This window comes from Grampus griseus, assembly GCF_964374135.1.
Source record: "Grampus griseus genome assembly, chromosome: 1".
NCBI classification, from domain to species: domain Eukaryota; kingdom Metazoa; phylum Chordata; class Mammalia; order Artiodactyla; family Delphinidae; genus Grampus; species Grampus griseus.
This window is the reverse complement of record NC_139017.1, coordinates 171,359,412-171,372,006: the sequence shown is the minus strand read 5'-3', so window position 1 is coordinate 171,372,006 and position 12,595 is coordinate 171,359,412. Positions and strand designations below refer to the sequence as shown.

General features: G+C 57.3%; 1 protein-coding gene across 1 annotated transcript; it reads left to right on the top strand.

The window, feature by feature from the left end:
- The first annotated feature begins 129 nt into the window (after window positions 1–129).
- TMEM82 (transmembrane protein 82) lies at window positions 130–4,495 on the top strand. Its single transcript, XM_082647615.1, has 6 exons — window positions 130–241; window positions 384–456; window positions 657–831; window positions 1,427–1,844; window positions 3,305–3,492; window positions 3,821–4,495. The coding sequence occupies exons 1-6, from the start codon at window positions 154–156 to the stop codon at window positions 3,908–3,910; spliced, it is 1,032 nt and encodes a 343-aa protein (XP_082503741.1). The 5' UTR covers window positions 130–153; the 3' UTR covers window positions 3,911–4,495.
- The last annotated feature ends 8,100 nt before the right edge of the window (window positions 4,496–12,595 follow it).

Sequence of the window (12,595 nt, the reverse complement as noted above, 5' to 3'; positions counted from 1 at the left end):
CTCCTCCCCTCCCCTTCCCTCCCTTCCCCTCGCCTGGGCTTTTGACCCCTCCCAGCCCCTCCCCTCGCCTCCACCACCTTTGCCCGGTGGTGGTGACGTTGCGGTGTCTCTGGCGCAGACCAGGCCGGAGGCTGGGGCTGGATCCTGGCGGCCATGTTCTCCCTGCTGTCCCTCCCCTCCTGGCTCCCCAGCCTCCCCTCCCTTGAGTGGGGCTCCGGCCTCCTCGACGCCCTCCTGCAAGGTGAGCCCCTCCCCCATCCCCCTCAGCCCCACCCCCTCCGGGGCACCAGCCCGGCGCAAGACGAACCCCACCCACGTGCGTCTCCCACCGCCCCCTCCTCTAACCCTACCAAGCTGCCTACCCTCCCTACTAACCCCGTCAGGCCTCGTCGGGGCCTGCGGAGTCTCCGTCCTGAACAACCTCCTGAAGGTCTACTTCTTCGTGGGCTGTACCAAGTGAGTGCCCGCCTCCCCGGCCCCCTCCCAGGCCCCTGGAGCCCACACTGCATGCGACTCTGGCCTCCTCCGAGGGCAGGACTGGGAGGGAGAGACCACCCGTCCTTAACCCCCAGGGTGTGGCTGGGGGCACCGGTACCCCCTCCAGGGACGAGGCTGGTGGTTCTGCCCCTCTGCCCGTGCCCCCTCTACCTCCACAGTGACCCGGAGCGGCGGCTTGAAAAGGAACGGCTGCGGGCCCAGTGGGCCTCGCTGGAGACCGTGCACCTGGCAGGGCTGGCCCTGATCCTGACTGTCGTGCAGGTCCGGGTGGCCGCCCTTGTGGTGCTCGAGTTTTCCCTCCGGGCTGTCTCCATGCTGCTTTCCCTGGACAAGGTAAGACCACAGGCAGGTGGTGGGTGAGGACTGCCCGGCCCTGGGCCCTAGTTTTCACCCCCAAATACAGGAAACTGGGCCCAGTTGTCATCGCCAAAGCCAAGTCTCCACTCAGAGTGGACACCACCCCAGTCCAAGAAGATAACACAGCAGCTCCCGGATGTCGAGAGCTTCCCGTGAGCCAGGCACGGTGCTAGATGCTTTGAGTGCATCGTCTCATCCTCAGAACCACAAGGGATAAAAGTCTGCTGTGATTCCGATCTCCCACATGGGAAACTAAGGCTCAGAGATGCTACGTGGCTTATCTGTGGCCAACAACCAGCAAGAAGTAGAGTCGGGCTTTGAACCCAGGCTTCGAAGGCTTTGAGCCACCACCCTTCAGCAAGCAGATAGGTCCCAAGTAATAATCACGATTGAAATTAAGCTGAAAGAAATGATTCCAGTAGGGCTTGACCTGAAGGCAATATTCCCTCTTCGGGAACGGCCTCCCACAGAGTGGACCACCTGTACCTTGACACCCTCTGGGTCCCCGCGCGGTGAGGAGTGGGCTGAGCGCACACAATCGTGGCCCCTCTCTGCCCCCTCCCCCTCCCAGGGCGCCCGGGGCACCGAGAGGCTGCAGCTGTACCTACTGTGCCAGTACTCGCTGGGCTGCGGGCTGACCTGCAGCCTGAGCTTCCTGCAGGAGGGCGCCCCGCACCGCACGCTGAACCTGCTGCTGGGCCTGGGGCTGGCCGCGCTGCTCCGCTCGGGCACCCGGCGCCTCCGCCGCCACGTCTGCCAGCTCTACGAGCTGCACAGTAGCCAGCGCTACTGTGGGGTCTGCCTGGGCCTGCTGGCTGGCGCTTGCAGCCTCCCCCGGCTGCTGGGCCGCGCCCTGGCCGTGACCTTTGCAGTGGGCAACCTGGCAGCCGTGACCCTCCTCAACCGGGACTTCCTGACCACCTCGGAGGCTGTGCGTTTCTGGATGCCGCTCACCATCTGCTACGCCCTGCTGGTCATCTACATGCAGGGTGAGGGTCGCGGGCGGCAGTTCATTCACTCGACACTCACATCCCACCGTCTGACCCAGGCCCAGCGCTGTGCTAGGCCCTGGGGAGGCCGACGACACTCAGACCCTGCCCCTGCCATCCCAGAGCACCCAGCCTGCTAGCAGGGGCCACACAGTGGGGCAACTCAGATAAGGGTGCAGCGTGCAGGGGGAGCCTGGAGACACGGTACTTGAATTGGGCCTTGAAGGATAAGCAGGAGCCCCTGGGAGAGATGAGGGAGCAAAGGAAATCCTGGCAGAGGGAATCATAAATGCCAAAGCCCAGAAGTGAGACAAGGCATGAAAACGGAGTGCTGTCACGGAGGCAAGTGGAGCAGATGAGGTTGGCTGGGTTCACAGGGGCCTGATGGAGAGCTGTCATCATCCTGGCAAGGCAGTGTGATGAGAAGCCATTGCAGGGGTTTTTTTAATTTTTTTATTTTATTTTTTTATTTTTTACTTTTTTGCGGTACACGGGCCTCTCACTGTTGTGGCCTCTCCCGTTGCGGAGCACAGGCTCCGGACGCGCAGGCTCAGCGGCCATGGCTCGCGGGCCCAGCCGCTCCGCAGCATGGGGGATCTTCCCGGACCAGGGCACGAACCCGTGTCCCCTGCATTGGCAGGCGGACTCTCAACCACTGCGCCACCAGTGAAGCCCCATTGCAGGGTTTTAAGCAGGGGAAAGTGACCTGATCAGATCTGGGCTCTAGGAGGAGCCACCTGGTTGCAGGGTAGGGATGGGATGGAAGAGTCAGGACAAGGAAGGGCAGTCAGGCAGGCAGAACAGCAGGTACAAAGGCCCTGTGGTGGGAAGGAATCTAGCATGCTTGGTGAAAACTTGGATCGCTGGGGCTAGAGAGCAAGGGGGACCAAGTCAGAGATGAGATGAGGTCGGAGAGGGGACTCCGGTCACATGGGGCAGGACCTCCCAAGGTGAGGAGTTTGGAGTTTACTCCAAATGCAGTGGGAAGTCCTGGGAGGATTGTAAGCAGGGGAATGATTTCACCTCGTTAGTGTGTTGGGAAGACTACCGGCTGCTGAGTACACGCTGAGTTGTAGGGTCAAGATCAGAAGACGGGAGCCCAGTGAGGAGCCTGCTGTGAGAGATGAAGGGCGCTGGGACCCAGATCTACTTGGTAGAAAGAGCTCATAGGGCTTCCTGATGGAACGGACGAGGGAGTGCAGGAAAGAGGAGTCAGGACACCTCCTGTCCTGACTGCAGGGGGAGACTGGGGGTGGGCAGTGAGGCCTGGGAGGAAGAAGCACCCCTGTAGTTGCTGGGAGTGGGTGTGGTGTGAGAAGGAAGGGAGCGGGGCTGCCTGGCGAGGGGAAGGCACGCGCTGAGGAGAGCGGCGGGGGGAGCTGGGGGGTCCAGGCAAGCGACTCGGCGGGACCTCAGGGCAGGCAGACAGGCGGACGGTGACAGGGACCGTGTCTCTGCAGAGGAGCGGCAGCAGCATCCCGGCCTGCAGAGCCAGGTCCAGACGGTGCTGGTACGCATGTGCGGCCTCTTTCTGCTGCTGCTGACCGTGGGCCGCTGGCTGGACCTCGTGGGCATCTTCACCTCCCTGCTGGGCGAGTTCTGGTGCCTGCTGGACACCCGCACCCTGTTTGATCTTTGCCAGATACAGGTGGGCACCCCCTCCCTGAACGTGCCCCAGACACTGAAGCCTCACTCCAGACAGCCCTGGGAGCCTCGACAGGTTTTCAGAAGAGCCGGGTGACCTCCGTTGGGGTGGGGGTCGGAGGCGGCTGAAATCCCCTCTCCTACCTGCGGTTAACTTTTGACCCCTCGGTAGCCAGGGTCACTAGGAACGGGGCGGGCGCCCCCCACCCTATCCAGTGCCCCAGAAGACCCCGAACGGGAGGAAGGTCCTGAAAATCGGGAGGTTGAGGCCCCCCTGTGGGGTGGGGGAACTGAGTGGCACCCTCCATCCCTTCCTCCCTGCCTGCCCGCAGGATTTTCCATCCCAGAGGCCTTCCGCGTCAGCTCCAAGCCAGCCCCGGCCCTCGGCACCTGCCCGGCCGCAGGGGACGGCCCCCTCTTGACTTAGCTCAGCAAGGACCCGGAGTCTCTCAGAGCCGCCCGGGCTCACCTGGAGGCCTTGACCCCAGGATACTGCCTGGCGGCAGGACGGCAGGGCTGCCCCCCACCTGGAGCACTGGGGGCCCCCGGGAAGGAGGAGAGGATTTGGGGCTGGGCCCCTCAGAGGGTGGGGATGCATGGAGGCTGCTGGGTTAACCCTCTTTTTCTCAGGGTGGGCAATGGGTACAGCCCCTCAGCCCTGCCTTCCCGGAGCGTTGGGGGGTGGGGAGAGATTGTATCCTCAGAATGGCTTCCTCCTTTACCAACCTCCCTTGCCCTGTCCACAGACAGTAAAGGTGATTCTCTCAGATTTGTCTCAGAATCATGAACGCACAGAGAGGTGAAGAGGCTTTCCTAAGGCCACAGAGCTCTCTGACTGAGGCAGGCTCCTGGGATATGGGCCAGCTGGGTCCCTGGGGTTCAGGAATTTACTATTGTTGTGGCTGAGGACATGACAGGGATGCAGTGGCATGGATGGGCACGTGGTCTGGGACTCATCTGCTTCTTGGGTGGATGATGACCGCATCCTGTCCCATCCTAGGCTAAGAAACAACTGGAGGGAGTATGATGCCTAGGCCTCTATTGGTGCCCTTTGTCCCCAACCTCTGACCCTGACACGAGGATCCTTCCCGTCTCATCCCTGTTCAGCCTTGTATCCCCTGCAGGGCCCAGCTCATGAAGGCCACAGAGTATATGGAAAAAGGTTGGGTACCAGCTCCCCTGCTTACCTGCTGTGTGGCCTTGGGTAGGCCACTGCCCCTCTCTGAGCCTGTCAGAAGAACAACTACCATGTGTTGGGCACTGCGCTGAGCATTTTTATTATCTCATTTCATTTTAACATCAGCCCCAAGAGGCAGGTACTCTTATCCCTTTTTAAAGTCAGAAACCGAGGCTCAGAGAGACTAAGTAACTTGCTCAAGGACACACAGCTAGTTAGTGGCAAGACAGGATTTGAATCAGGTAGCCTGACCCGCAGAGTTCAAGTGCTGTGCATGTTCCCTGCTCCCCACTTCTTGTTGAAGAATTGGGGCCAGGGAAACTAACAGAGGTGGGCGTAAAAAATATGGCAGGTCCATTCCTGGTAGGTTCTGGAATGTTGTTCCCACCACCTTCTGTCCAGGTTAGCCTGAGGCTCTACCCACACCCATGTTCTCCTGGCCCAGGCACCCAGCCCACGAGGTAGTTTGTGTCCATGGGGATTGAGGGCCCCAACTCAGAGGCCCTTTCCCAGGAGGGACCCCATACAGCAAAGGAGACTGCCAGCCAGGGGACTTCCAAAGGGGTTGTGAGGGTCAGGTTGTCTGGGAGAGGCAGGGGAGGCACCAGGGAGGAGGTGGGACCTGGAGAAGGTTCTTTGAGGATTCCAGGCTCGAATGGGTCCCACTTCTCAGCAAAGCCCACCGTGGTCACCCGAAGTCTACTGCTTTGGAGCAGACAGAGTCTGGCCTAAGATTCCACTCCCCACCCTGGGTGCACCTGAGATACAGGGACAGGCTGGCCCCAAGGCCGGACGGGGCGGTTTCAGCTCATTCCTCCAGGAATGGCCACCAACAGACAGTTCGAGCCCAACTTCTGATCCCCTGCTCTCCATCCCACCCCCAGGAGGGGCCTTTCAGCCCCAGAGTAACTGAGGTGGGGGAAGTGCCTGTGGATGCCCCTCCCCCAATACAGAACCCAGCTCCCCTCTGCCTGGGAGTGTGCTTGGTTCCCTCTGGGCAGGAAACTTGCTCCAGTCTAGGAGGAAATGGCTCAGTTAGGTGAGCACAAGGCCAGCCCCTTGCCAGAGCCAGACTGGACACCAGGTTCCAACTCGGGCCTGATGTTTTTGCTGGAAGGTTCCCTGGCCTCCCAGCCCCCCACACAGCCCGGGACCCGGTGGGGACAGGGCTGGGAGGAGATTGGACTTGGCAGTCCTTTCCTTTTTATGGGCACAGGGACTGTTTTCCAAACAAAAATTGGGCCACGTGGGCTGGAATAGTATTCTTTTCTTATCTATTAAATTATTTTTGTGAAAAATCTGACAAGGGTATAAAAATTAGATCACTCTAGTGAGCCCTACCAAACAAAGAGAACTAGGCCTGAAGTCCAGAGGGTAGAGGAGATCGAAGAGGTACGGTCTGCAACAGGGCCATGAAGCTGAACTTGTTCTGCTACGGACCATGAGATCCCAATCCTGGGCCCGAAACCACATCCTTCTGAAGAGGTGGGAAACCCGAGCCCCAGTCCCTGCTGAGAGGGAACGGTACCTCTGGAGCACCTGGGGTTGGGGTGAGCCTTCCTCCTCCCTCCTGAGCCCCCGCACCTGTGGGTTTTCTGAGCTATGGCATTGTCCCTCTTGATATCCTGCATTCCTTCCCCTATTACTGAACATCTGCATGGGGCGAGGCTCTGGGGCAAACACTGAGGATGAGCAAGATGCCCAAGTAGCAACTGGTGCTGGGAAAAAAAAAAAAAAAGTTGGGCCTGGGGACAGAGTGACGGGGGTGAAGGAGGGTGTATTTGTCATCTACAGCTATGTAGCAAATGGCCCTGAAACAGCAGCGTAAAGCAACAGACACTTATCGTCTCGCTTTTTCTGGGGGTTGGGAATCCAGGTGCAGCTTGGCTGGGTCTTCTGGCTCAGAGTCTCACAGGCCACATCAAGGTGTCACCTAAGGCTGTGGTGTCATCCTAAGGCTCGACTGGAGCAGGATCCACTTCCAGTCTCACTCACGTTGCTGTCGGCAGGATTCAGTCTATCACGGGCTAGTGGACCGAGGGGCTCAGTTCCTCTCTGGCTATTGGCCAGGGTCTCCCTCAGTTCCTTGCCACGTGGGCCTCTCCATAGGGCAGCCCACGACATGGCAGCCAGCTTCCCTCTGTGATGCAAGTCAGGGAGACAGACAGAAGATGAGCAGGACAGAAGTCACTGTCTTTGTAACCCCGTGTTAAAAGCGACATCCCACTCTTCTGCTCTATTCTGTTGGTTAGAAGCAAGTCGCTGGGTCTAGCCCACCCTTTAGAGAAAGGGATTACACAAGGGCATGGCAGAGGGTGGGGGTTCTCAGGGGGCCGTTTTAGAAGCTGCCTTCCACAGAAGGCTTCTTTGAGGAGACCTGAATGGACTGCAGGAGCAGGCCAAGCGGAAAGCTGAGGGAAGAACACCCCAGACTGAGAGAACGGCACGGGTAAAGGCCCTGAGGTGGGAACAAGCTGGGAGAATCCAGGAACAGCAGGAAATTTAGCATGGCTGGAGCCTCACAGAGAGGATGGAGTGGCGGGAATGAGGTCACAGAGGTGGGCAGGGACCAGATTGCTCAGGGCCACAGCCAGCATTAGGAATTTATTCCCCTGTGACGGGCAGCTAGTGGAGGGTTTGCACATGGAGGTGACATAATCTGACTTTTACGTTTTTATTTTATTTATTTTTTTTTATTTTTTTTTTGCAGTTCGCAGGCCTCTCACTGTTGTGGCCTCTCCCGTTGCGGAGCACAGGCTCCGGACGCGCAGGGTCAGCGGCCATGGCTCACAGGCCCAGCCGCTCCGCGGCATGTGGGATCTTCCCGGACGGGGGCACAAACCCGTGTCCCCTGCATCGGCAGGCGAACTCTCAACCACTGCGCCACCAGGGAAGCCCTGACTTTTACGTTTTTAAAGGATTCCTCTCCTTGCTGTTTTTAGAATAGACAGTGTAGGAACAGTAAACCAGTTTGAAGGTATTTAAAACAACCCAGATGAGAGCACGGGGGCTTGGACCAGGGTGGTGGCCGTGGGGGTGGCCAGGATGGTTGGATTCTGAACATGTTTTGAGAGATTGATAAGATTTCCTGGTCAATTAGATGTGGGCTTGAGAGGAAGAGAGGAATCCTGGGAACTCTTTGATTTGGGACCTGAGCAACTGGGTGAATGAGATGAGGGCCTCCAGGGTCAGAGCAGGGTTACCTCAAGCAGGTGTGGTCAGCATCAGTGGAGGGTCCAGGTGTTGTGAAGGGTGTGATGTGGTCTGGAGTTCAGAGAGACCTCGCTGACAAAGAGCTGCAGAAACCAATCCTGAAGGTTGAGGGGGAGTTCCCAGGACATGGGGTGGTGGTGAAGCCCAGGCAGGTCTCAAGGCTCCTGAGTGGCCTGAGGGATGGAGGAGGGGTCGGGTCAGTGTGGCTGGAGCCCAGGAGGCAACGGGCACAGTGGTGGGAGATGCTGTCACGGAAGTGGGCTGGGGCCAGATCGCCAGGACAGGGGAGGGGTTTCGCGTTTTCCCTAAGAGCAGCGGGAGCCGCAGAAGGGGTGTCGGGGCGTGTGATGATCACGTGCTGCTTTAGCGAGATGGCCTGGCCGGCTTGGAGAGTGGATTGCAAGGAGTAAGAGCAGGGCGAGTCCAATTTTAAGGGTCTCCTTTAGGGACTTCCCTGGCGGTCCAATGGTTAGGACTCCACACTTCCAAGGCAGGGGGCGCAGGTTTGATCACTGGTCAGGGAACTAAGATCCCACATGCCGCATGGTGCGGCCGAAAAAAAAAAAGAAAGGGTCCCTTTTAGAAAAAAGCATACAAAATTCATATGAAAGTGAATATTGATTGAGAATGGGAAAGAAAAGCAGGACGAGCTGCTGGAACCCTGGAGATCTGGGTCCTTCTTCTGACATCTCTGTGGGCAGTTTGCCAGGAACACTTAGAGAGAAATGTTTCCTGAGTGTAACCTGGCTGCCCCTCCCTCCTACAACACTTCATTACTTCCAGAGACCCCCAGTCCTCACAGGGGCCGTGCAAGTGAGAGGCCTGGGCATAAGTTTCATTAACTTCACAGTAAGCCCACCTCTGCGGAAGAGAGAAGCGGGGAGGCCGGCGAGGGGCCCTGGCAGGGTCTAGGCCACATTACACTTCAGCAAGGAGGCGTCTCAGGGATGGGGGTCCTCACTGCCAGAGAGCAGTGAGGTGTTGGATAGATGCTGGTGGAGGCTCGCAGTGAAGCGGGAGCTCAAGGAGGGGCCTGGGGTCGGTGGGGGAACGGGGCTCTGCCCCCTGGCAAGCAGCCGAGGGCTTGGGGCAGGCTCAGGGACCCTCCCAAGTGCGTGATGCCAGGACTTCCCTTCCTCTGTCCACAGAAGGGGCTCTGACCTTCAAGGCCTGGGTCAAGGACGGGCCTTTCCGGCCCACTGAGACTCACGCCCCACCATGGCCACCCCACACGTCCCGCCCCTCATCGTGAAGGCTGTGCGGGTGTGCTTAGTTGAGAGGGGGCTGTGGGAACCAGGGGGTCCAGCCAGAGCCAGCTCAGGACACTGGACCGGGAGGGGATTAAGAGCCAGACGTTGTTGTCACGGCCAGGTCTAGAGGCTGGGCCCTGCCTGGCCCAAGTGGACACAGGCTTGGGGGCCTGAGAGTGGGGAACTCCATGTGGCTATAACTGTGGCTTGGTTACTCCCTACTTGGTTTTTGAACATTTCCCTACACGCTTGGCCTGTTTAGTAAAAGGGCTTGGAGCTAGACTACATGGGCTTGAAAGAAGCTTCCTAACGGAGATGACCCTGAGCAAGTTACTCTCTCTGTGCCTCAGTTTCCCCACTTGTTGAGAGGACTGAACAGGATGATGGACGTAGGGCACTTAGACCGGAGCCTGACTGTGGCCTCTAGGGCCCTCCACATCGCCCCCTCCCCACAAGGGACTGCAACTCAGTCTCGGCTAAGCCCTTCTGGTGTGAAGGGTCAGTGAACACGCTGAGTAAGAGGGACTGGGAAGGAGGCACCGGCTCAGGCGGCAGAAGCAGGAACGGATCTCAGCGAAGCAAGAGAATGAAGAGGTCTCCCGCCTCCCCGTTTTGTCCACCAGACTGCTCCCCGGGTAGAGGAAGAAGAAGCATGTTTGCATTTTATTTGCAAAGAGCTGCGTGAGGAATTGTAAGCCTGAGCTCCGTATTTTTCTTGTATTATTTTCCCCCAGCCTTCAGGACGACCTTGTAAGGAGTTGATTGTTCTTTTCTCTATCTTCCCAGAGAACACTCAAGGTTCAGAGAAATTAAGTGACTTGCCCAAGGTCACAGAGCTAATAAGTGGGGGAGCCAACATCCAAATTCAAGTGGGTCTGACTCCAAAACCCAGGCTTCTTAACGGCTCACTACCCTTTACTACTTCTCATATGATTTGCATATGCAGCTCCTTAAGACCCCCTACTCTTACTCCTGCATTTCATCAGAATTACTGAGACCCTACTATGTGCCAAGCACTGTGCTGGGTGCTGGAGACATGGAGAATAATAAGACACAGCCCTGCTCCCCGTTTGGTGGGTAAAGCATATTGGTTCAACCCAGCAGCCTTGAAATGAATCCATAGGATTGACATGAGTCCTGACACCTGGAGTAATCAGAGCAGGCTTCTCAACAGTGGTGACAGTGGTGCAGAGTTTGGAGGAAGAGATGATCCAGACCCATGGAGTCTCACCAATATTCCTCATGACTTTGCTTTAAGCCACAGAAATAGTTTTAACTGGTTGAAGAAAAATGAAGAAAAAAGAGAATGCATTGGCTCCAGAGATCCAGAGGTAGGACTTCAAGCATGGCTGGATCCAGCAGCCTAAGTGATGTAATCAGTTATCTCCTTTTTTTAAAAAGTAAATTTATTTATTTTATTTATTTATTTTTGGCTGCATTGGGTCTTCATTGCTGTACGCAGGCTTTCTCTAGTTGCAGCGAGAGGAGGCTACTCTTCGTTGCGGTGTGTGGACTTCTCAGTGCAGTGGCTTCTCTCATTGCAGAGCACGGGCTCTAGGCGTGCGGGCTTCAGTAATTGTGGCACGCGGGCTCAGTAGTTGTGGCTCGCAGGCTCTACAGCGCAGGCTCAGCTGTTGCGGCGCACAGGCTTAGTTGCTCCGCAGCATGTGGGATCTTCCCGAACCAGGGCTTGAATCCGTGTCCTCTGTATTGGCAGGCGGATTCTTAACCACTGCACCACCAGGGAAGCCCATTATAGATTTGGGTCTCCTTCTCTATCATCTTTGCCCTGCTGTCGTCTGTCTTGGTCCAAGTGTTGGCATAAATGGTGCCAAGCTTGCATCCTGTCACCCTGGAAAAATACTGCCTCTTTCTACATAGTTCCAGCCAGGCACTGAGAGTGGGAGTGAGCTTTCCCAAAGAGAAATTGGGTGCTGTTACCAGAATCCAAGAAAGTGACACTAACTGACAGGAACCACGATGTCCCTTCGATTCTCCAGCAGAACCAAGTCTTCCTTCCCTTCAGCACTTTTGTCCATCTCACTATAATATCCCAAAACCTCTGTCCTCTATATGATGGGAAGAGGAAAGCAACTCACCTGAACACCTACTAAGCGCCAGGAAAATTCATCCACATTCATTCCAACAAATCCTCGCAAAGCCACAGGGAGGTTCTGCTATCCCAGGTTCACGAGAGGAAACTGAGGCTCAGAGAGAAGTGACTTGCCCAAGGTAACAGGCTGGCATGTGACAGAGCTGCAGTCACTCACAGATACTGCTGTTACTCATATCTGTGCTTGCCCCCCTCCCCCTGCAACCTGCCCCTGCTACAGTTTGTGGGAGCCCCCACTTCCCTGCACTGCTGCACCCCTGCCCAGCCCCTAGCACAGTAGGTGCTCAGGAAACAAGTGCTGAACTGACCCGACTTCAAGCAGGCAGAGGGGACGATGGAGGGAGAGAGAGGAGCAGAACCAGGACAGGGAGGCCCAGGGGGGTTTCTGAGGCTGTTTGCCAAGCAGTAGACCCCAACCCGGGTGTATGATTTCAGCTTCACACGTGGGCACCCCTAGGCTAGGACTGACGCTTCTGCTCCGACCTGGCCCAGGTGGAGCCTGTCCAGGGGAAAGGCAATTGGACCAATGGATGCTTCCCCACCTTGGGGTCACTGGCTCCCTGGGGGCTGCAGCTCAGGGAGCCTCAGAGGAAAAATCACAGAGGGGAGGACACCTCCATGCCACTCTCCCCAGGCTTGTCACTTTTCTTGGATCTAGCTGCAGAGCAAAGGGACCCTGTGAGCAGAGAGCTCTAGAAACCAGGTGAGAGTGATGTGGGAACAGCCAGCGCCACCACTGGTGGGGCACCAACTCTGGACCAGGCCCTAGTGCGCCCTTTCCCTGCCTCTGTCCCCAGCAGCTCTGCAAAGGGGAGTATTCATGTCTTCATTCGAGGGCAATCAGTCCAGCTGCCCCATGTTACAGGTGAGGAAACAGAGCCTCCGAGAGAGAAGGAACTTGTCCAAGGTCACAGCCAGCACCAGGGTGTTAGGAGTTAAGCCTAAACCTGACCTCAAAGCCCATGTTTTCCCTACTGCCTTCCTCTCCCTGGAATGCTCTCCCCTATTCCTCTTGTGGCTGGTTCCTCTTCATATCCTCCCAGAGAGGCCTGCCCTAGCCCCACCCACACCCTTATTCTGTCTCAGCCCCTTGCTTGTTCCTTTATAGCACACATCACCGCCGGTAATTATGTTCATTTTTGCTGGGAGTTCCCTGGCGGTCCAGTGGTTAGGACTCAGCGCTTTCACTGACTGCCAGGGCCTGGGGTTCAATCCCTGGTCGGGGAACTAAGATCCCACAAGCCAGCCGAGGACACAGTAGGTGCCCGACTGCTCTGTGGGCAGTAGGTGCCGTGTTCCCCAGCACACTGGACAGCAGCAAATGTCCCCACTGCCCTGGACCTTGCCCCTGTCT